Source organism: Cajanus cajan, chromosome 11, assembly GCF_000230855.2.
Source record: "Cajanus cajan strain Asha chromosome 11, NIPB_CcT2T_4, whole genome shotgun sequence".
In the NCBI taxonomy this organism is placed as follows: Eukaryota; Viridiplantae; Streptophyta; class Magnoliopsida; order Fabales; family Fabaceae; genus Cajanus; species Cajanus cajan.
In genome coordinates, this window is record NC_138527.1 from 2833748 (window position 1) to 2858136 (window position 24389).

General features: G+C 34.6%; 1 protein-coding gene across 1 annotated transcript; it reads right to left on the reverse strand.

The window, feature by feature from the left end:
• Positions 1–1728: 1728 nt before the first annotated feature.
• On the reverse strand, positions 1729–7550 carry SPL14 (squamosa promoter binding protein-like 14). The gene is made up of 9 exons (XM_020381921.3): positions 6827–7550; positions 5224–6038; positions 5015–5089; positions 4782–4889; positions 4584–4701; positions 4221–4356; positions 3991–4135; positions 3254–3856; positions 1729–2853 (listed from the first exon to the last, which is right to left on the reverse strand). Exons 1-9 carry the CDS (start codon positions 7398–7400, stop codon positions 2425–2427), a joined length of 3003 nt encoding a protein of 1000 aa, XP_020237510.1. The 5' UTR covers positions 7401–7550; the 3' UTR covers positions 1729–2424.
• Positions 7551–24389: the final 16839 nt, after the last annotated feature.

Below are 24389 nucleotides of genomic sequence, written 5' to 3' on the forward strand. Positions count from 1 at the left end.
TTAATTTGATACTTATAGTAGTTTTTTTATATATTACTTTCCACATGACAACATCAAAAGTAATATTAAAATAATATCAAAAGTAATATATTAAAAGTTACCTGTCAACAACTTATATTAAATGATTTGTGATTGTTAAAAATTGGAGAAAAAATTGAATTGGTGATAAAGTGCACTAAATTATTCTCCTAAAAATTGAACTAAATCATTTTTGTAAAATAATTGAATTGGACTATTGAAAAATTAAACTAAACTAGACAATAAAATCATAACTAAATTATTTTTATAAAAGGATAGATACTAGAGATGTGAAAAATGGTCCATTTAGATATATTGATTGATGATGTAATAATTGATAACAAAAAATTGTTAAGAAGTGAAATTGAGTCAAGTTAGTCAAATACAACAACTCAATCAAATTAGGTCACATCACTAATTTTCTCGTTTTGAAACCTATGGGTCTATTTAGCTCGATATATTTTTGTAAAGTAATATTATATGTCCAACAAAAATTGTACAACTTTGACTCATTACTTTTATAATTATCCTTCTACATCATTAATAGTATGTCTCCACAAATACAAAAATAATATAAAAATTGTTATATAATTTTTATTTGTATATATAACATTACTCATATATATATATATGTGTATGTATATGTATATGTATGAGAAGAAATTCACTTACTTTACTCAATAACTCATATTCTACCTCAAATTTTAACAATCTAACTGTTAAATTAAAAATATTTAATACATGAATCAAATTTGTAAAGTTTTAAAAAATTTAAAAATTATTTAATAATTTATTTCATTAATTTAAATCAACGTATAAAATAGTTTTATGATTATGTATTATTTTAAATTAATAAAATAAAATATCAAATAATTTTTTTTAATATTTTTAAAATTTTATAAACTTGATCTATACATTAAAAACTTTTAATTTAATAATTTAATTGTTAAATTTTGTTATACAACATGAGTTACTAGTAAGCAAGAAAACAAGACTAGACAAGGGCAGGTTTTATATTCCGTGTTCTCACTCTCGCAAATTTAAACCATCCTGCCCTTACTCCCGATACTAATTGGAGATAAAATTTAGATACTCATCCCCATTCTCGACGAGATTTAAATTTCCCCACCCCGCCCCCACTCCTGCATCCTTTTTTTTATTTCTAATAAATATGAAAAATTTAAAAAAAAAATAAAAGAAAAACAAGATAATACAAATTTTTAATATAAACCAATCTGGCAATCTGCCCTTAATCTCATACCATGTGACATGCTTGTCTAAAAAACAGGTCAAATAAAGACACTCCGAAAGGTATGGTGCGTAATGAGGAGAAAGCATTCTAAACCCATCACGTGGATCATGTCCATCCAAGACCTCAATAGCTGCTAGTTTTACGTATTTCCCATTTTCCAAAACACGTTAGAACTTCAATCTCACTCTTTCGGATATGAACGTGACAACAATCATGCTTCTAAAAGTTTCTGAAATCTAATGGGGAATCTCATGATCTGTCACACATATATCCATCCATCAGGTACGCCAGTTAATTTAATCTCATTCAGCCAAGAGTCACAAGTAAAAACACTTTTTAACTTTTGACTAGTTAAGCAACAACATTTCTCATCATCACAAGTATTGGGAAGGATGTAGCAGCCTGAAGAGGATACATCAGCATAAGGGCACAATCTGAATCTCAGAACAAACAGAAAATGAATCTGAAACGCGGATTAAATTAGATATAAAATATATTACACTTTTTAATCATATAATATGGTCAGACCTATGATCAGTAGCCTCAAATCAAACTTTACAGTACCGAAACTTATGCATCGGAATACCTGGAATTGTAATTTTAACTTAAAATAACAGAATTAAATGGAAAAATAAAGCATGGAACTTATCCTGGTTTACCATTGGGAAGGAAGCATAGACCTCACCAACAATAACCCTCACCACAGCTCTCTTTATTCTGAATGCTTACTACTTTCGTAATTGTTTGAGCTTGTGGCCATAAGTCACCATTTCATTCCAACTTAAATTGAGAGGTCAAGTTTGTCCGGCCAAAAGAGTTGAAGATTTCTTAACTCTTGAACTTCCAACACCAATCAACAAACATTCACGTATAGCTTGTCATATCCTTAAAACTCGCAGTAAAGTAAATATGTAGCATTCAAGTCAGAATCTATACACATGGCAGCCCTACTTTCTTGTTTCTGCCGGATCTGCCAAACATCTCCACTCCACATCTCTACATCACCACACGATATGTTTACATTGGGCTCTTATCACAAAATGCCCCATTTTCCCACAGAAGCAGTTTTGCCAAAGGGGAAAAAGCAACAATTGGGTTTCCCACTTGGTTTATGCGTTTCATTCCCCATATCCAAATTTCCTTAACCAGTAGCATTACATTGTGCCATAATCCAGATTTTCCCAACTGAAGGGAGCAACTGAGCCCACAAAAGGGCGTCCTCGGAAGAACAGACAAACACATACACAAACAGCTGCAACAGCTAGCATTGAATAAATAAAGGGGCGGTGAAGCAAACCCTGTGAACCAGGAACTCTTCTGTTGTAGTGAATTTCAGCAACAGCACACCTGGCACAAGAACTTTGACCTCGTTTGATTAGGTTACTTTGCTTTTTCTTAAGCTCCACTCTCAGTGACGATTGCTCTATCTCATTCTCAATTGTTACCGAAATTTCACCCCTTCGTCTTTCAGCAACTTTACGGGCAACCTGCACATTATAAGAGTCATTATTCCTCATCATGGCGTATGCGTGCGGAGTCTGACCATTTGTATCCACAAGGGACTCCCAGCACTTCAACCCAATCTATAGCAGCAAAAAAAACGAGTTAAGAACCCAATACAATTCAAGGAATAAAAATGTAGAGAAATATAATCATACAGTAGAGGGTAATAAGTATGATAAAGTGCAAACAACATTATAATCCTACTATTTTTTAGTTTCCAATCCGCCATCTAGGCCCACCCCCTTTCCTAAAAAGAAAACAACAAACACTTGGCTAGGAGAGAACATCCCACAAGAAGAAAAATATGCATTTAATTGAGGTTCAATATAGAAAATCCCCAGTAACACTGCCATCCAGGAAAAGAACAAGTAATATTTACCCACAACAACTACCATAGGAAGCTATATCTATGTAACTCAAGAAAAAATCCTTCTGTTACTTGGAAAAATGTAAATGACATATGTTCTCTATAAAATTTACCTCCTGTGGGTCACTTGTTAAAGAGTCAACTATTCTCTCAGAACCTGATGTGCATGCTGCCAAGTGCAAGGGTGTAATACCACCAGGACCCTCAAGATTCGGTGGAAATACATATTTCTTGGATGTACCATTTTTGCTCGGTATAGAATAGTGAATGAGCAAATCAACCATGCCTTTGTACTTTCCCTTCACTGCTCTATTTAATAGTTGGATTGCATTCAGCATCTCCACAGATCCTGTTGATAACCAGTCCCCTTGCAAGTGTTTATCAACCAGCACATCCAGAAGGTTTTTGACTAACATGCAACAGTTTCTTTCCACAGAAAATGTGAGTACAAATTTGAACCTGTCAAGAGAATAATATGGAACCTCATGCACATATGAGAACCTTTCTCTTTGGAACAGCCAGCCAAGCTCATTCAAAAAGTGCAAAGCCTCCTCCCTTGACCTGGGCCTTCCAAATTGATGTTCATGCTCCTCTGAAATGGCATCACATATTTTTTCCTCCTCATCAAATTCGGACTCGAGTAGTTTCAACTCCTTGCAAATGGTCTCATCAGCAATTATCACTGGAAAACTATTACCCTTGAAACCATTTTCAACCTGATCATAAATATAAGCCACACTTCTTATTAACGTTTGTCACATTCACAGATCAAAATTGCACGCATGTGTCTGCAAGCACACAAAGTTCACTATGGTAATAAAATACAAGATAATAGAATGTTAAAATCTACCTCAATAAAACAGCGACCCAGAACACCAGGAGATACATCCTGGACTTTAAAACCACCCAACTTTATCTTATCATACATCACACCAGGATATGCAGATTCCATGACTTCTGCCGATGTGTATGAGGCAGTACCTGTGCAATGAATCCTGCAAAAATTAGGGAGAAATATTAGGAAAATAGACCAGAAAGCAGTATATCACAGCATTCAAAAAGGGGAAAATTGATACTGACTTTGTGCCAGGAGTTGACAGGTTTCTACCCTTCAATGAAATAGAGGTTTCTTGTCCACTAACAATTGCCAAAGGGGACACAGATATCAACTCGGGTGATTTCCATGTTCTCCATGATTTGCATATGCGTATCTTCCCTGGAATATCAGTTCAAATGAATTTAATTGAATTCCTTGATATGAAAATTCCATCTAAAAGGGTGCACTCAATCTTCTCAAGTTTAATTAGAAATGAGTAATCAGTGGTCCAATTTTTTTGAAGAGAAATAGTCCAAAGATCGAAGCTTTGAACATAAAAATATGTAATCTGAAATAAAAAGGAATAGTGACCAAAGTCACCGATCAGTACTTGTTATGGTACTCACCATCTTTGTGTGAAGCCATCTGACTGCCAGAATGAACTAGAAACCTTCCATTTCTCCATAAATCGGAATCTGGATTTTGAATTAATGAATGAACGTGTTGAAGGAAGTTTTCTTCAAGCTGCAAAAAACACAATACGCAAGTAATCAGCATGATATAATCATAAAAGCTGCAAACGTGTATCACAGCAGTTTGCTTACTTTCTCCCATGCAGCAGAAGACATTGAAGCATAAATTGATAGGACCACGCAACCAGGCCTTATGTAGCTCTCCATGTCCGATGGCCTATTAGAAAGCCAATTGTAAATCTAGAAAAAATAAAAAGGAAAAAAGATTTGTTAACATCATCGCATATTCACATTTGACAGGACATTTTGTCACATTCAATAAAAATAACATTACAAAAACAAATTTTAAAGGAAGATACAAACACCTGTGTTCGCAATGTTCCTGGGAAATGACTGGGATGCTTGTCAAATAGTTTAAACATTATTCTCCCAGTACGATCCTGTTGGAAAACCACAAAATGGATCCAATCACATTAGATGAATTTCCTAAACTAGCTTAAATATAATACACAGATAAAGCGAAGTACAATTAAGTAAAAATGAACACAGAACTGTAAAATTGCAAACTAACTACCTGAGCATCTGAATTCAAACTGGGAGGTGAATGATCGGAGCCTGAAGATGTATACCCAGCTTGAAAAGGAACACTATGAAGTGAACTAGGTTGTTGGATCCTGTTATTTGACCCTTTAAAGAGATCAAGAGAGATATTATAACTATGACTTTGGCTAATTTCCTTATTTGCATTAACTCCTCTTCCAGATGAGATGCTCTCTGGCTTGAGACTCATAGCCCCACCCTGCAAATCAAACTGCATCTCCCCAACAGGAGAGGACGATGGAGACCTCTCTTCAGCAGGGTTACTACTGTCAGATGAGAAATACTTTCTTGAAGATGCTAGTTTAGGCAGGCTGTCATCTTCCGGAGAGGAGCTAAAGAGTTGCAGCGGTAAATTAACTCGAACATCCTCCTGGCAGTCTGAATCTTCAACTGGAGACTGGGAACTACTACTGCTTCTTTCTCCACCAACTGAAAAGAACTGCTGTTGTCTTGTCTGGTCAGCACTAGTCCGAGACTTGTCACTGCCACCATCACTGGTGCAGCTGCGATTTTGAGAGGGCGACGTGGTAGCATCAGGGCCTGACCCAGACAGAGTGGTGGAAAGAACAGCAAGCAAGTCCATAGTTAATGGAGCAGAAGGCATGTGATTCAGTTGGTCATGACGAGTATAGGATGATGGTGTTTGCAATTGCACATGATCCTTTTTCCCATTGACATTACCAGCATCCAGCAACTTGGTTGCAAGATCAGCCGGCAAAGGTATCCTATTGAGAATCTGAACAAGCTGCTCTCTATCAGGAACTTGTGACCTTGTTTCCTCAAACTTTCCTACACAAGACAAATTCACAATAATCATCACAACACAGACAAACTTACTTACTGCATGCTTCTTGTTTTTAACACTAGAAACGAAAAACCATAATTAACAAGAGTATGCTGTTTTTTGGCTTATTTCCATGATAAAGAAACCATTGTTATCTACAAATTATCGACATTAACTTCTTTACATATGTTCTCTCAAAAAAATTAAAAATAATTTTTAGAATAACTTCCTCATCAGTTTATTCTAAAACATAAAAACTTTTCTTTTTCTTAACTACCAGAGCTGAGCTTTAAAAAAACGACTTTTTTTTTTCTTTCATAGCTAACTCTACAAAACAATACGAAACTATTATTTAGTGTCTTTTAGATTAATCAGCTTTTATTCCGAAAATATAATTATTTATTTGGGTAGACTGTGTCTAGATCCCCAATTTTTGGTAAAAAATTATCTTTAGTCCATATACTCAAAAACCGAAGATTTCGGTCCTAATATTTTCATAATCAATGAACTTCGACCCTCTTTATAGAACTTAGCGCGAGGAAAAAAATTCACCAGTCATCAAAATAGAAATGACGAAAATCTTCCATTTTAAAGTAGATGGCGAATATTGACCAAAAACGAAGATCTAAAACGCAAGCTATCCTAATTATTTCTTAGACCTTCTTGATAAATTGAAATAAATAGCCTTTAATAAGTATTATTATTATTATTATTATTATTGAATTGAATTGAACTAGAGTTAACTTATTTAAATTTTTTAAATAAAAAAAAGGAAAAAATGAGGGAGTGTTACCCTGCGACGCTCCAGCTATGGCAGTCAACAGGTTGAAGATTTCGAAATTGGCAGCGGCGGGCGCGGGAGTGGCGGAGGTAACATCCTCGGGCTGCGTCTTCCTGCGGCGACGGTTGTGTCCGGCGAGTCTCCGGCGACAGCTGCGCTTGCCCTCGTCGAACTCGGAGAGGGGGTGGAACCTGCTGCACTGCTGGCAGAAGCGTTGCATTTGGTTGGCGAGAAGCGCCTTGGAGGCTTTGCTGTGAGCCTCGCAGACCTTGTGTCTCCGGTGATAGTCCTTGGCCTTGGAGAGATCCTCCCTGCAGTTGTCGACCTGGCACATCGGATACGACGCCGTTCCGGGCGACCCCGAGCGCAGCCTCTTGTTCCCGCCGCTCGCCCTCCCCAGATTCAGCTGCAGAGGCGGCGGCGCGCTCTCCTCCTCCAAAACGGCGTCGCTGGGCGGGGGCTTTCCCGCGAAACGCACGGTGTCCCAGTCCCACTTCCAGTTGTCGGTGGGGTTCCCCGGAACGACGGCGTAGGAGAGATCGCGCTTCCTCTGCATGAGAATCGGAGGCGGAGCCACCTTTTCCATTTGGAAAATTAAAGAAATAAAAAAGGAAAAAGGGTTAAATCCTGATTCCTGAAAGGGGATGGGTTAATGGTTAATGAAAGGGAGGAAAAGGAAAAGCCATGAGATCTGAGAGGGTTAGGGAATTGGGAATAGGGAATAGGGATTTAGTTGAGTCTTTGTTGGTGGGGGAGTGGCAGAGTTGGTAAATAAAGTGAGATTGAGGGGTGGGAAAGGACTATAGAAGAATCCAAGAGGTTTCGTTGGGGAGACCCCACTCGGCCTTCCGTACGAGTGCTTTCGTTTTATTATTATTATTATTATTATTATTTTACTTTTCTGGTAACGTAACAGTACCACCACTTTTATGATGTAGGGATGTCATGGGAATTCCACTGCTCCTTCTCTTTGCCGTATCGTATCGCTATCCCATTCCCATCATACTCCATAATGCATTACACTAAATTAATACAAACCCATCTCACTTTTTTTATATATATATATAATTATTAAAAATAAAATATCTTAGAACTGATTCCATACAAAATACTTTTTAAAAAAATAATGTAAAATTTATAATTATTTAATAAAGTAGTATTTTAAAATGTAAATTAATATAACTATATTTTTATTTTTTAGTCTTGTCCGTATATCTTTTGATGAAAAATTTCACAGAAATTCATCTTTATGACAGTGAAATTAAATTTATATAGATTTCATTATAATTTTCTTATAAATTTATGTATATTATCTTCTCCAAACATACATTCTTTAAATTTTTTATAATCTTTCTAATTCTTCTTCATTCCTTACTAAATCACCTACCTTAAACACATCATAAAAAATTTTAATATATAAATTAAATTTACATAATTTTTAAAAAGTTTAAAAATTATTTAATATTTTATTTTATTAAGTTAAATAGATATATAAAATATTTTTATAATCATTTATTTATTAAATTAAAAAATAAACATCAAATAATTTTTAAATATTTAAAAAATTTATCAATTTAAATTATGTCTTAAAAATTTTTAATTTAATAATTATATCAATAAAACTTGATATAAAACAAAATCATTAAGTGAAATAAATTTATTAAGACATATTTTTTAGATTAAATAATTTTTTTCCTTTATATAAAAATTTAGATGAGTTAAATTTCATATTCTCATCGGATTGAGACTCATTTATTTATAAATATTTATAAAAACACTTAGATGGATAAAAAAAATTCACATTAATGAGTACGTTGTATACGACGACCACACTCGATAATTGTTCACGGGTTAGTTTGGTTCTTTGAATCGCTTTTTTCTGTAACGTAATATTCATTTTGGTTTGGTTTGGCCAGCGATTATCAATTTATCGTGAACATGTCTTTAGGCATATGCCGTACCTATAAAGTGGCCAGCGTCCATCATGCAAATAAATGGTTGAAAATATTCAATAATAAACGCGTTGACGTGTCTTTGCTTCGACTCTCTACATACATTTCTTTTTAATGGTACGATTTTGCTTGCATCGGGTAAATAAACAGGGATCACTTCGATTATGTAAAAGTTTAATTATAATTTGTTAAAAAAAAATAAAGAGAAGTATAATGATATTTTAATATTTTACTTATTATTGACTAAAATTTATTAAAAATTACGATTTTTTAAATTTTGTTTCATTTAATCAGTCTCTTGAATTAATAGTAAGGTCTTGTTTAATCACAATTTTCGAGTTTACTTATGTCGGATAAATAAATACTAGTTAATTCACTTTGACAAATGTTCAAATGTATAGGTTGAGTAACGATTCATCAAAACAAATAAAAAGTGTTGCACTTGCACCTTATTTGGATTTGCGGTGAAAATAAAAAAGAATACCGACAATTGTTGAGTTAGGATTTTACACTTGGGGTTCTATTTTTTTTTTTTTTTTTTTGGTCTTAGAGTATCTACCGCCGAAAACATACTTGAGGTTTTTTGAATATATGTAATTAGCTACGTGTATAAATGTAGTTAATATTATTTTTATAAATGAAAGTATATAAGCCTAATTATGTAATAATTAATTATTAATACTTGGTTAATAATGGTATGAGATTATTAAAATATTTGGTGGTGAACTTTATCTCTCATGTAATTAATAGTGTCATGTTATAAATGATTAATGATTCAACAAATCATTATGCTTGCTATAATTTAGTTACTAAGTAACAATCAATTAATCTAAAATTAACATACAAATAGTTCTTGGATATTCATGCAATATTTATATGTATGTTTGTTTCAATACAAGAAAACATAAAATAAAATGTGTCAATAAACTAAAAACATAAAGCCTCTTAAGAAATTATAATTATTTTGAATATTTATATACCAAGTGCTAAATATTTACAACAAAAGAAACTAAAAACTAACCTTAGGTGTCAATCGAACACTCAAAACACAAATTATCAAAATAGTTTCACCACAAAACACCATCATTTGCAAGATTGCCCCCTACCTAATTTTTACATGCTCTCATACAAAGTATAATCATCACAGTTTAACACATGGAAAAAGTAAAGGTAAGCTTGTGTAACAATAAAACATAATATATAGTAAAAAGCAATAACTATTTATATCACCATAATCAACTCTCATGATATAAACTTCATAAAAAAACAACACATCAACTCAGAATAGACAACTTGCAATTTTAATAACTTATCAACATAGATAGATGACTCAACACCATAGTAAACAACACAGCAACACAAGAAACAACACAACATCAAAATGGATCCTCTCACCAGGTGACCAAAGCTCATTAAGCGAACAAGACTCTCTATGGATCCTTTCGTCGAGTGAGCTCTAACTTGTTGGGCAAACTCTATGAGTTACCCATAGATTCATTTTCTAGTTGAGCGACACTCATGTTGTTAAGCAAGATTACGAATTTAGGCATATGATCATCAATTATACAGGCAACTAAGGAGAGAATGTCATCTCGTTGGGCAAGATTGTGAAATTCTACCATGGGATTCACCTTCTCTCTACAAACTCAACCAGTTACTATCCACCTTCTCCTACATTCAAACCATTTAATCCACTCCTAACATCTCATACAACACAAAAACCACTACAATTACCACATGCATACAAAAACCAACAAGAATCATGGATCTTTGGATTTTGGTTTAACACTCCAAGAACCCTAACTCATACCAACACTTAAACACCACCAAAAACAACTCAAATTGCCACCAATGGGCTCAATCAACTTAGGATTCAAGATGTATAATATAAAAGAGTTAATCTATAAGGTTCATTTACCTCAACAGTTTCCACAACAAGTAGAATCTAAGGAGAAAGGAAGAACAATGAGACCCTCAAGGGTCAACTTCGTTGTAGGATTCCAAGCTCCTATATTCAAATCTCAACTTCTACAACTTGATCATCACTTCAAGGAAGGATAAGGACGTTCTTAGTGGAATCAAAAGAAGAAACGATTTTCCTTGACACCAAAACTTATCTCTCTAAAACTTCTCATTTAAAAATGAAGGAAATAAACTTACGAAGTTCTTTCTTTCCTAAAACCTTATATTTTTTTCTTGTTCTTGGTTAACTTTGACCTTAACTCAAAAAATGTTAAACAACTCAACTCATGAGGATTCATTAATCTTTAAAGTTCACAAAATAACATACAACAAAACACAACAACTTAAAACATCATAGAACAACAAAAAACATTAAATGTAACACCCTAAAAATTCAAAATTAGAAAACAAAATAGAAAATATTACTTTCTAATAATTACTTATTTTAGGTATCATAATTAATTATATAAAATAAGAAATGAGATTTAATAAATAATTTTTTATATAAACAATAAGAAATACTTGAATTAAATTTGGTATTATTAGTAGTTATTATTATTGAAAAAAATTATGAAAAATAATTAGTGTTCCTCATTAATGAAAATTAATAAAGAAAATAATACATTAAGTGGTTAATAAAGCAAATTAATCAATAATACTAAATTAGTAAACTATCCAATTAACAAGTTTAGATTTTAAAATAATAATAATAATATGCATAGAACCTAGGTAAGTAACTAATAGAGACATCAAAGGTAGTTAAGAAGTTTAATTTACCCAAAACTAAGTGAGACCATGTGGGTCTCACTCAAACGCTAACTTTGGCCCTATATAACTCAACATAAGGTCCCCACCACCCTCTTCTTTGTGCGGATCAACCAACTAATGAAGGGGAATAAGAGTTTTCAAAAACTCTTCCCTTGGTTCTCTCAATAGGTGAGTTCTCTTACCCCATATCCTCATTATCCTTTTCTCCATTTCATTTTTCTAATCCCTTTTCCTCTTCTATATTATTAAGAGGTAAGGAGGATGTTAGACTCATTTTTAACCAAAATTAATCAAAATTATTAAGAGTATTAATGTTACATGGAATCCATATTATTAATTTATTTTTTAATGCAAATTAATTATGTATTTTATATTAAGGAAATTTTTAAATGGTTCATGGGATAACTTGATCATTAAAGGTTAATTTATTAACACTTTCTTATGTCCATAAATAGTTCATTTAAATTATAAAAATGCATAGAATATCAATAGAGGTTGTCTAGAATAAGGGTTTAGTCTCTTGTGATATGGTGAAGTTTAAATGCATACATTTCTTCATGGAATCTTTCGAGCAAATAATAAACAAGATCGTATTTGTTGATGGATAATTGTTTCAAGTTGATGAAATTATTTTTCTTCTTCCTTTTTCAAAACTTCAACATCGAGAAATCCCTTCAAAGTTTGTAATTATCTTATTCAATAATTGTTTTGTTCAACAATGGAAGAGTCCACATATTATTTCATCATGATTTTGATATTCAATTAATCCATCTAAACATCGTTGAAAAATATACAAGTAAAACACATTGAATGTTGTTTTATTTACTTGAAAGAGTTGGAGATCAATGTTAAGTGCTACAATATCCGATTCCATTATCTGTTTCATCCACAATGTATTGTTTCCTAACTACAAAATAATCATGTGTGTCCTTTTTTTTCTACCCTTTGTCAACCCTCATAAGCTAGCAAAGTTTATTATAATTGTATGATTAAAATTGATGGAGGAGGCCCATGGGCTAAGGGCCCAACTACTAGGACTATGGCAAGGATGATGCATGAAGAGTGGGCCCAAGCCCAAGGAAAGTCCACCACCTTATTTTGTTGGGCTTTAGCCCAAGCCCAAGTAGCTTAGGGTAGTATAGGATTTGGGCCTTAGTGCCTTGTATTTTCTTTTAGGCCTTGTATTTCCGGCCATGTAGTGTAGGATATACATTTAGAGGTCATGTGAATTTAGGGTTATTTAGGTTACATGTGAAGTTACATTAGCATGTAATTAGAAACACATTTGGTGTGCATTTCGGCCATGTGCAACACATGCACATGGTGTGATCCGAAATGTAACTCAAATGGCTTCTTAATTACATGCCAAATGAGCTAGCACATGGGTGATCCGGATTTAGGCACCAAAATTTGAATTTTGAATTCAAATTTTAGGCGCCTAAGGTTAAGTGAACCTTACCTTGGTTCTACTTAACCCTAGGCTAACCCAAGGTCACCTTAACCTAATTTTCCCTATAAATTCCCTATGGCCGAGCTATGTAGTCACTTTTGGATTAATTGAATGAGATTTCTTCACTTGAAACCTCTCCCTCCGAAAGTCACTTTGGTCACCTTCTCTACCCTCCTTGAGTGCTTCTCTTTGTAGAGTTAGGTCACCTTTCTTCCTTGGAACTTAACTAGAAGCAAGCTTCGGCCACCTTGAGTCTCCTTGGAGCTCCAATCCTTGACGCCTCTTCCAAGGATCCATGGAGACTTGAAGTTCCTCCTATGTGCATCCAAGTGGAAGCACATCAAGTGGTATCAAGAGCATCCGGTTTTGTCTTCAAGAGATAAGTCTTGATCCTTATCTTTTGTGGTGTGATCCGTGGTTGATTGTTGTCAATTTTGTGTTCATCTTAATTTTTTTTGAGTTCTTGTCACATGAGAGTTGCTTCCTTCCTAGATCTAATTTGAGCCTTAAAATTTGATGGATCTAGTTTCTTGTTGCTTGAATGATTCATATATGCGCCTATGTTATATGCTTCCATGAATCATGCTCTCTTCTTGTGCTTAATTAGGAATTTTCTGCCTATTAGCTTTTTGATTTGTTTGAGTCTTCTTGAATTTTATTCGGCCATTGAAAATTGTTTGAGTCTTAATTTTTGTTTTGAATCCATGTTTAGTAAGGTTGTGTAGTTCTTTATATGTTCATCATTCCTAGCATTGCTTGTTGATCCTTTTGAATTTTTCTTTTGAAAGTTGAATCAATTTTTCTGGATTTGGCCGAGATCCATAAGTGTTTGTATAAGCTCATTAAATTTTGTTTTGAATTGAGTTCATGAACTACTATTAGATCATTAGTAGTTTTCTTAGAATTTTAGGTTTTCCAAATTTTGAAAATGTCTTAAACAATTTGTGTATCCGTGAGTGTTTGATCTTAATGTCTTGGTGTGTGCTGAAAATTTGTGTTACTAATTCAAATTTGAATTTGAATCTTGGAGCCTAAAACCATGAGCATGTGCCATTCAAAACTACAAGCATGAAAAGCATGTTCCATTTATCTTGAATTTGAATTTTATTTGGCTTGTCATTTGGCAATTATTTTGAATCCGGTTTTGGTGTTTCCCTCAAGTGACCGAGACTTATATGAGACATAGAAACCTTATAGTAAAAGGCAACTCCTAAAGATTAAAAAAAAAATTAGTAGAAAGATCAAAAGAAATTCAAAACAAAATTGATTTAAAAAAAAAGTGCTAAACCTAATTTGAAAAGCAAAAGCCAATTAAGGAGTTTGAATTCTCAATTGTTTTCTTCTCGGTTTATACTTGTACTTGAATCATAAAAATTTTCAGTTCTTATATCTCTGAGTGTTTTGGTTTTGTGCATCTATTCTAGAACTATATTTAGGTCAATTCCTTCTTGTTCTAGTCAACTACTTATTTGTGTCACCTAAATTGTCATTTCTTACTCTACTCCTATGTTCCTTATTTCTTCAACTCTCTTTGTTGTTCTTATCATTGTTTATACATCAAGTGTGGCCTAAGTTTGACCTAGCCTATCTTCCTAGAAGCTAGTTCTACAAGGGTCATCAAAAGAAGCCTAAGAAAAGGAAGAGGAAAGGACATAAGTGGCTCTCGGATTTGACTACTTCAACACATACACCATAAACACTCTTGGCTGGAAAAATTGTGATTGCTGGACTGGAATTGCCGTGAAGATTGGAGGAGAATTCAATTTGAATTGTACTTGCAATTTAAAAAAAAAATGTATAAAGGATTAGTGACGGAATTTAGAGACCAATTTTTTCCTAACTAGTTTGAAATTTTGTTGCAAATTTGGTCACTAATCCCTCACTAGTTCTTGGTGGCTGTTTTCTTAAAATTACTTTAAGCCACTTGTTCTTTGTTGTTTTATTTTATTCATACTTGTATTTGGCCTTTATAGGAGTGTCTTGGGGGTGTCTTTGGTACACAACCATCTCTCCTTAGGGATAAAATTTTCGTTAGTACTTTGGTGGGAGTGGTCCTTGATTGATCTTTGGTATCTCTCAAGCTCTCACCCTAGGACACGTTTAGATAGCTTATTTTTCTTGCTTATCTTTTGTTTTAATTGCTTTCCTACGACTAGTATGTCATAGCTCATAAAACATCAAAAAAAAAATTTTCATTGAAAAGAATTTGGTAGAGATTAACTACAAAGGGGATTAGTAATTTTTACTTGAAGAGGCTTGGTTTTTAAGTGGCTCCTAGTAGCTCACCTCCCTCCAAAGTTCAATTTGTATACATAATCCTCCTAGTACTTAGTCTTAACCTTGCATAAAAACAATTGATTTTCAAAGTTCATTCATCAAAAATAATCTTTCACCTATAATGGAAGAATTTTCTACTCCTCATAGTGATACTAATTCAAGTGATAACAAAGATTTTGCTACATTATCACGTGAATTAAGATCACTAAAGCTATGGAAAGAGCAAGAATCACAACAAAGACTTAGAGAAAAATTTGAAAGAGAAGCTCAAATTGCTCTTATGGAGGAGGAGATTCGTCTATTAAAGAAAAAAAAGAAACATCATGGTCAACATAGTTCTTACGCTCATAGTTCCATAGGAGAGTCAATACATGATAGCCTAGCCTTAGGGGATCATTATCAACAACCTCCTAGAAGAGTCCATAGGCACCCCAAGACAAGGGAATCTAGGGTAGATCTCCCTTATTTTCATGGGAAAGATGATGTGGAGGGGTACCTAGATTGGGAAATGAAAGTGGAACAAATCTTCACTTGCCACCAAGTGAGTGAAGAAAGAAAAGTGTCTTTAGCCACTCTAAGCTTCCAAGGTCATGCCATGTATTGGTGGACCTCACTTGTGAGAGATAGGCGTCTCCATAATGAACCTCCAATTCAATATTGGAATGAGTTAAGGAGTGCCTTGAGGAGGAGGCATATTCCCTCTTACTACACTAGGGAGCTTATCAACAAGCTCCAGAGACTCCATCAAAAAAATATGACTGTGGAAGAATATAGACAAACGATGGAGTTATACATAATGAGGGCTGGCATTAGAGAAGAGGAAAATATTACCATTGCTAGATTTTTTAGTGGGTTATCTTTTGAAATAAGAGATAAGGTTGAGCTTCTCCCTTATAGGGATTTGGATGATTTGGTTCAACTTTGTATTAAGGTTGAACAACAAAATTTGAGAAAAGGTTTTAAAGCAAGCTCATACTCATCTTCTTTTTCTAAGGATAACTACAAGAGGGAGGGCAAGAAAAATGATTTTGAAAAAAAGACTACTTTTCCCTCCAAAAATCTAGACAAAGGTAAAGAAAAAGATAAAAAAAATAAACACTTCACACACTAGCACAAAGTCTAGTGATATAAAGTGCTTTAAGTGTCTTGGGAGAAGCCACATTGCTTCTCAATGCCCTAATAAGAAAGTGATGATTTGAAGGGGCCAAGACATTTATAGTAGCCATGATGAAGCTACTACTTCTTCATCTTCAAGTGAGAATGAAGAAGAAGCAAGTGAAGGAGAGTCATGTGAGGTCACTTATCCTTACAATGGGGAACTTCTTATGATGAGAAGGGTCCTTAATAACCAACCTAGTGATACACAATCCCAAAGAGAGAACATTTTTCATACAAGATGCAATATTTCCAATAAATCTTGTTCTCTCATAGTGGATAGTGGATCTTGGTGCAATTGTTGTAGCACTAGGATGGTTGAAAAGTTGGGCTTGACTACCACACCCCACCCAAAACCCTATCAACTTCATTGGCTTAATGATGATGGGGATATGGTGGTCAACCAACAAGTGGAAGTAGAGTTTTCTATTGGGAACTATAATGATAAAGTTAAATGTGATGTAGTTCCCATGGAAGCTTGTCATATTTTACTAGGTAGGCCATGGCAATTTGATAAACAAACTCATCATGATGGCCTAACTAATAAAATAACTTTCACTCACAAGGGTAAAAAGTTTGTGCTTCATCCTCTATCACCTTCCCAAGTGATGGAAGATCAAGTACAAATGAAGGCCAAACGTGAGCAAGAAAAAGAAAAATACAAAACAGTTGAAAAAAAAAAACAACAAAAAAAACCCCTAAAAATTAGGGAAAAAGAGGATTCTAGAGAGACTAGTGTTCCCTCTCTAGAGATAGTTCAAGGAGAGACTTTTAATTCAACACCTTTACATAACACCTCTCTCTTTCTTGAACCATCTTCTCATATCCTCATGTGTAGAGGAACACTAACTTGCACTGCCACATCTTCTTTGGAAACTTCTCTACCTCTTGTGGTGAAAAATCTTTTAAAGGAATTTGATGATATATTTCCCAAGGAAGGCCCAATTGGACTTCCACCTTTTAGGTGAATAGAGCATCAAATAGATCTTGTGCCTGGGGCTAGTCTTCCAAATAGACCAGCCTATAGGACTAATCCACAAGAGACCAAAGAAATAGAGAAGCAAGTACAAGAGTTGTTAGAGAAGGGTTGGATTCAAAAGAGTTTAAGCCCTTGTGCTGTACCTATCATCTTGGTGCCAAAAAAAGATGGAAAATGGAGGATGTGTTGTGACTGTAGAGCCATCAACAACATCACCATAAAATATAGGCACCCAATTCCTAGGCTTGATGACATGCTTGATGAATTGCATGGGTCATCCATATTTTCCAAGGTAGATCTTAAGAGTGGATATCACCAAATTAGAATCAAGGAAGGTGATGAGTGGAAAACCGCTTTTAAGACTAAGTTTGGACTATATGAATGATTAGTAATGCCTTTTGGGCTTACTAATGCACCTAGCACATTCATGAGGTTGATGAATCATGCCCTTAGGGATTGCATTGGTAGATTTGTAGTTGTTTATTTTGATGATATTTTAATCTATAGCAAAAGTCTAAGTGATCATGTGGATCACCTAAGGCAAGTCTTTCTTGTCCTTAGAGACAATCACTTGTTTGCCAATGTAGACAAGTGCACTTCTTGTGTGGATAATGTTATTTTCTTAGGATTTGTGGTCAGCAAACATGGGGTTCATGTGGACCCCGAGAAAATCAAAGCCATCCAAGAATAGCCTATTCCTACTAATGTTAGTGAAGTTAGGAGCTTCCATGGTTTGGCAAGCTTTTATAGACGTTTTGTTCCTAACTTCTCTACATTAGCTTCACCTCTCAACGAGTTGGTGAAGAAGGATGTGGCTTTTGAATGGAAGGAAAAACATAACTTAGCTTTCCAAGAACTTAAGCTTAAACTTACTCAAGCACCTGTTCTAGCTTTGCCTGATTTTTCAAAAACTTTTGAGCTAGAATGTGATGCTTCAGGTCTTGGCATAGGGGCTGTGTTGTTACAAGGTGGTCACCCCATAGCTTATTTCAGTGAAAAACTTCATGGGGCTGCCTTGAACTACCCTACCTATGACAAGGAGTTATATGCTTTAGTTCGTGCCCTTCAAACTTGGGAACATTACCTTGTGACCAAGGAATTTGTTATCCATAGTGATCATGAATCACTTAAATATTTGAAGGGTCAACATAAATTAAATAAAAGGCATGCCAAATGGGTTGAGTATCTTGAGCAATTTCCTTATGTCATCAAATATAAAAAGGGCTCTACAAATGTAGTAGCTGATGCTTTATCAAGAAGACATGTTTTATTAAACACCCTAGGTTCTCAAATACTAGGATTTGATGACATCAAGGAGTTGTATGAGAAAGACCTTGATTTTGCTAACTTTTATTCATTATGTATTCAAAAACCTTACCAAGGCTACTATATTTCTGAGGGGTATCTTTTTAAAGAAAACAAACTTTGTATACCCCAAGGATCTATTAGAAAACTTTTGGTTAGGGAGAGCCATGAGGGTGGGCTCATGGGGCATTTTGGAATTGAGAAGACTCTTTCACTTTTGAGAGAGAAATTCTTTTGGCCTCATATGAAGAGAGATGTCCAAAGGTTTTGTAGTAGTTGCATTGCTTGTTTACAAGCAAAATCCACCACTAAACCTCATGGGCTATATACCCCCTTTCCTATATCCTCTTCTCCTTGGGTAGACATTTCCATGGATTTTATCCTTGGCTTGCCTCGAACCCAAAGAGGAAGGGATTCCATACTTGTGGTAGTGGACCGTTTTAGCAAAATGGCACACTTTATTCCATGCCACAAAGTGGATGATGCAAGTCACATTGCTAAATTATTCTTTCAAGAAATTGTGAGACTCCATGGGTTACCTAAGACTATAGTCTCAGATAGAGATGTTAAGTTCCTAAGCCACTTTTGGAAAACTCTTTGGGCAAGGTTAGGAACTAAACTTCTATTTTCTACCACATGTCATCCCCAAACTGATGGGCAAACTGAGGTAGTAAATAGGTCTTTAGGGACTATGTTGAGGGCAATCCTCAAGGGCAATAAAAAGTCATGGGATGACTATCTCCCTCATGTGGAGTTTGCCTATAATAGAGTGGTTCACAAGACCACTAACATGTCTCCTTTTGAGATTGTTTATGGCTTTAATCCTCTTACTCCATTAGATTTATTACCCCTACCAGATGTTGCTTCCTTTATTCATAAAGAAGGGACATCTAGGGCTGAGTTTGTCAAGAAATTACATGAGAGGGTTAGAGATCATATTCAATCCCAAACAGAAAAATACCAAAAATATAATAATAAGGGTAGGAAAGAGGTTATCTTCAAAGAAGGTGACTGGGTTTGGCTACACCTTAGGAAGGATAGGTTTCCTTCCAAAAGAAAGTCAAAACTTAGTCCTAGAGGGGATAGTCATTTCCAAATCCTTAAGAAAATCAATAATAATGCCTATGTCCTAGATCTCCCTTCTGAGTATGGTGTTAGTTCTAGTTTCAATGTTTCTGATTTGTCTCTTTTTACAGGACTAGCTACCCAAGAGGAGGATGCTTTGGATTTGAGGACAAATCCTCTTCAAGAGGGAGGGGATGATGGAGGAGGCCCATGGGCTAAGGGCCCAACTACTAGGGCTATGGCAAGGATGATGCATGAAGAGTGGGCCCAAGCCCAAGGAAAGTCCACCACCTTATTTTGTTGGGCTTTAGCCCAAGCCCAAGTAGCTTAGGGTAGTATAGGATTTGGGCCTTAGTGCCTTGTATTTTCTTTTAGGCCTTGTATTTCCGGCCATGTAGTGTAGGATATACATTTAGAGGTCATGTGAATTTATGGTTATTTAGGTTACATGTGAAGTTACATTAGCATGTAATTAGAAACACATTTGGTGTGCATTTCGGCCATGTGCAACACATGCACATGGTGTGATCCGAAATGTAACTCAAATGGCTTCTTAATTACATGCCAACTGAGCTAGCACATGGGTGATCCGGATTTAGGCACCAAAATTTGAATTTTGAATTCAAATTTTAGGCGCCTAAGGTTAAGTGAACCTTACCTTGGTTCTACTTAACCCTAGGCTAACCCAAGGTCACCTTAACCTAATTTTCCCTATAAATTCCCTATGGCCGAGCTATGTAGTCACTTTTGGATTAATTGAATGAGATTTCTTCACTTGAAACCTCTCCCTCCGAAAGTCACTTTGGTCACCTTCTCTACCCTCCTTGAGTGCTTCTCTTTGTAGAGCTAGGTCACCTTTCTTCCTTGGAACTTAACTAGAAGCAAGCTTCGGCCACCTTGAGTCTCCTTGGAGCTCCAATCCTTGACGCCTCTTCCAAGGATCCGTGGAGACTTGAAGTTCCTCCTATGTGCATCCAAGTGGAAGCACATAAAAAATTCTCTAGCTTTTGAGTAAAATTTGTTATATCCATGTAATGTTTCAATAATAGTTGTGTTGTAATATGATGGCTTATTTGATTAATGACTATGTTATCAAGATTGTACAATATTTGCATTCTTGGTTATTCATTCGACTGCATTATTTTGGTTTGAAAGAAAAGAAAAGAAACATACAAAGAGAAACTAAAACTATAACATAGGAATAAATCATTTTTTTATAGTTCTAAAACAATGGTTGACTAACTAACTTTATATTTAGGTTAAATTGTACTTTTAGTCTCCTATAATATGTAATCCATAATTTTGATTCTCTAATTTTTAATTCTACGAACTTATTCTCCTTAATAGAGAACTACTAACTATTCTATCACTAATCCTAATATCTATCATTAAAAGAGTTACAAGAAGATAAAAATTTACATTCATATTTTTTATTCATCCTCCAAGAGCCAACGGGATATAAATTTATGACTTAAAATTACTTAGAATGACCCTACAAGTGTCATCATCCTATTTTAGAAAGTATAAAATAACATAAAACTAAAAGATAAATACAAGAACATTTTAAGACCAACCAATATATCTTTTAACCATTTATTTGTCTTCCTATAGGACCTTATTAGAGAGATTTAATATGGGCAAATCCTAGTCTATTAATATTCCACTTGCGGGACACTTCAAGTTAAGCTCTAAGCAACGTCCTACAAATGAGAAAGATAAAGAAAAAATGTAGAAGATTCCATATGCATCTACAGTTGGTAGCTTGATGTATGCAATGATGTGTATGAGATTGGATATTGCTCATGTTGTTAGTGTAGTTAGTTATTTTCTTTCTAATCTCAAAGGTACTTCTACAGTTTGTTTGTGTGTTTGGAAATGGTGAGCTTATGTTGGATGGTTAGATAAATGTAGACATGGTTGGTAATGTGGATTCCAAGAAGTCTACTTCTTGTTATATGATAACTTTTGTAGAGGGAGTAGTGTCATGACAGTCCAAATTACAAAAAAATGTGTTTCTTTATTTTCCACAAAAGCATAATATATTGTTATTAAAGAAGTTGGCAAGGAACTCTTGTGGATGCAAAAATTCCTACAAGAGTTAGGATTTTCATAGGAAAAATATGGTTTATACTATGATAGTCAAAATGCAATCTATATCAATAAGAACTTGACTTTTTATTCAAAGTCAAAACATTCTGAGGTTTTGTATCATTGGTGATTGAAGCCGTATCCGGTCAAATAAATACAATTAAATGTAGTACTAGGAAGTGACTCCTAGGTCGTCTCCCAAGGACCGTCTTTTACTGTTAAAGGCTTAAACACGCAGTGGGGGGGGTTTGTTTTCGGATTTTCAGTTGGTAACACAATAAAACGAAATAAAATAGCAAGTAAAAATAAATTGGTTCCCTGTTCAGATTGCAACTCTTTTATCCCTGGTCCTCAAAAGATTTCTCTGTTCATAACTTAATCCTTGTTCCATCCGAGTTAACCAACTAAGCGAAGATTAACTCAAGATTTCCCTACACGAATTAAGCAAACGTATACAACATTAAACCTCCCCACAAGATTAAGCAACTTGTGAGCAACCTGATTCATTAAGCATGAACAAGTGTCAAAAACGTTTTAGAGGTTTCAATGAAGAAGAACCAAGCAGAACACATATTCAAATACAAATAAAACCTCAAATAGATATTGCAATCTGCTCAAGGAACCAACCCCATGGGTTTTTAGCCTTCCATTAAAACGGAAACACAAACGAAAATACAAACGAAAATAGAATGAAAATACAAACGAAAATAGAATGAAAATACAAACGAAAATGCAGGTAGAGAAAGAAAATGAAAATGCAAGGCAGAGAAGAGAAAGAAAACGGAAATGCAAGGAAGAAACAACAGAAACAAAAATGCAATGTATTCTTCAAATGTAAATATTCAAGTTCCACAACCAGAGAAGAGAATAGAAGAACGAAAATGGCAGCTCAAAGAGAACAAAATGTAAAAGAAAGCAACAGGGAACCAAAACGTCCAGACACTGTAGCTACATGAAAGAAAAACGTAAGACAAAGGGAAATGAAGAGAGAATGCTACGTAGTCACATCAGATCCTTGTGTTGGTGGCTGCCCAGTCAGCCCTACCCTAGAACTATGACCTAAAAAAATGAAATTGGGCCCAATAAAATACAAGCCTGACCCAAGTTCAATAAAATAGCCTACAAACTAAAAAATGAATGCTGGGGTGGAAAATGACGTGGCAGCTCCACTTGAAGTCCTAAATTAATTCCGAGCCCAAATAATTATTAAACTGCCCTCAAAATAAAATTTGGAATAATTAGATGCAGAAAATTCAAATTAGCTAAAATATGAATTACCGGTCCAATTAAAGCCCAAATAGAAAACAGTGCAGAATATAAACAATTAAGCACAAATCAGAGATTAAAATAAGTACAAAAAGGTAAGAAAATAGGAGAAAATATTGACTCATCAATTGGATACATGATACATTGGAGATGAAGCAAGTATCATTGGAGAAAATCCAAATTATTGAGAATGATTTAAATATGATGACAAAGACCTTACCAATAGGAAAGTTCACTATTTGCAAGAAGAAGAAGGATTTAGTTGAATATAATCCCAATTAATTAGTGATGGGGAGATTTATTAGGTGGGTCACCAATTTATTTGGATTCACGTTGACTTAATTTGTTAAAGGAAAAAAAGGTTATGTTTTGGAGGATGGGCTTTATTAGCATCATGGATGATGACTCTTTGAGATCATCTATAGAAAAAAAAAAAAAAGAATTAGAGAGTAGCACGCAAGTCTACGTGCATTGTGCCTCTCTATGCAAGAAAGAAAAAAAGAATAATTTCCTGAGAATAAATGTAGCAACCAACTTGGAGAAGAAGTGTGGGGTACCAGTTTCTATGTATTTTGGTTCTTGATCTCTATGTTTGGTTAGATGCTCATTTAGGATTTTCTTGTATTTTTATCCACCCTATTGATGAGGAGCATTTTCTAGTGAACCCTAGTGGTTCCAAGACGACTTATAATGTACCAATTAACTATTATTAGTGAAGTTTTTACTCAATTTGGTCTTGTGGATTTTTACCAAACATAAAGAGTTTTTCCACTTTAAATTTGAACTAACTAACTTCTAGTTTTATGTTTCGTGTGTCTTGTGATGGAATAATACTAAGGCTAAGAAGTCCAAAAGGTGATGTATTGAAGGAAGCAAAAGGAATGGGTTAGTGTTGAAAAACCATAGGAGGAGTGAGGCTACTTTTGGACCATAGCTGCTAGGTTTTTATTAGCATAGCATTTATTTTTATTCCTATTTTGCCTTTGTCTTTGATTTCCTATTTTACCCTTGTATCTTGGGGTATTCTAGTCCTAAAATTTATTTTACTTGTATTTCCAATTTTACCCTTGTATTTTTGGGGTGTTTAGGACTTAGAATTTATTTTCTTTTGTATTTCCCATTTTACCCTTGTATTATGGGGTGCTCTAGGTGATTAGGGTTTTAATTTTGGGCTAGGGTGTTAAATTAGAAGGGTGACGCATTTTTGGTGCTCTTGGATCTATTTTTGGTGTTAGAAAGGCTTAGGCCCAAGTGGAGGGCAAAGGTTGCATGGTCTTATCATGCACCTAGTTATAGCCAATCTAAATC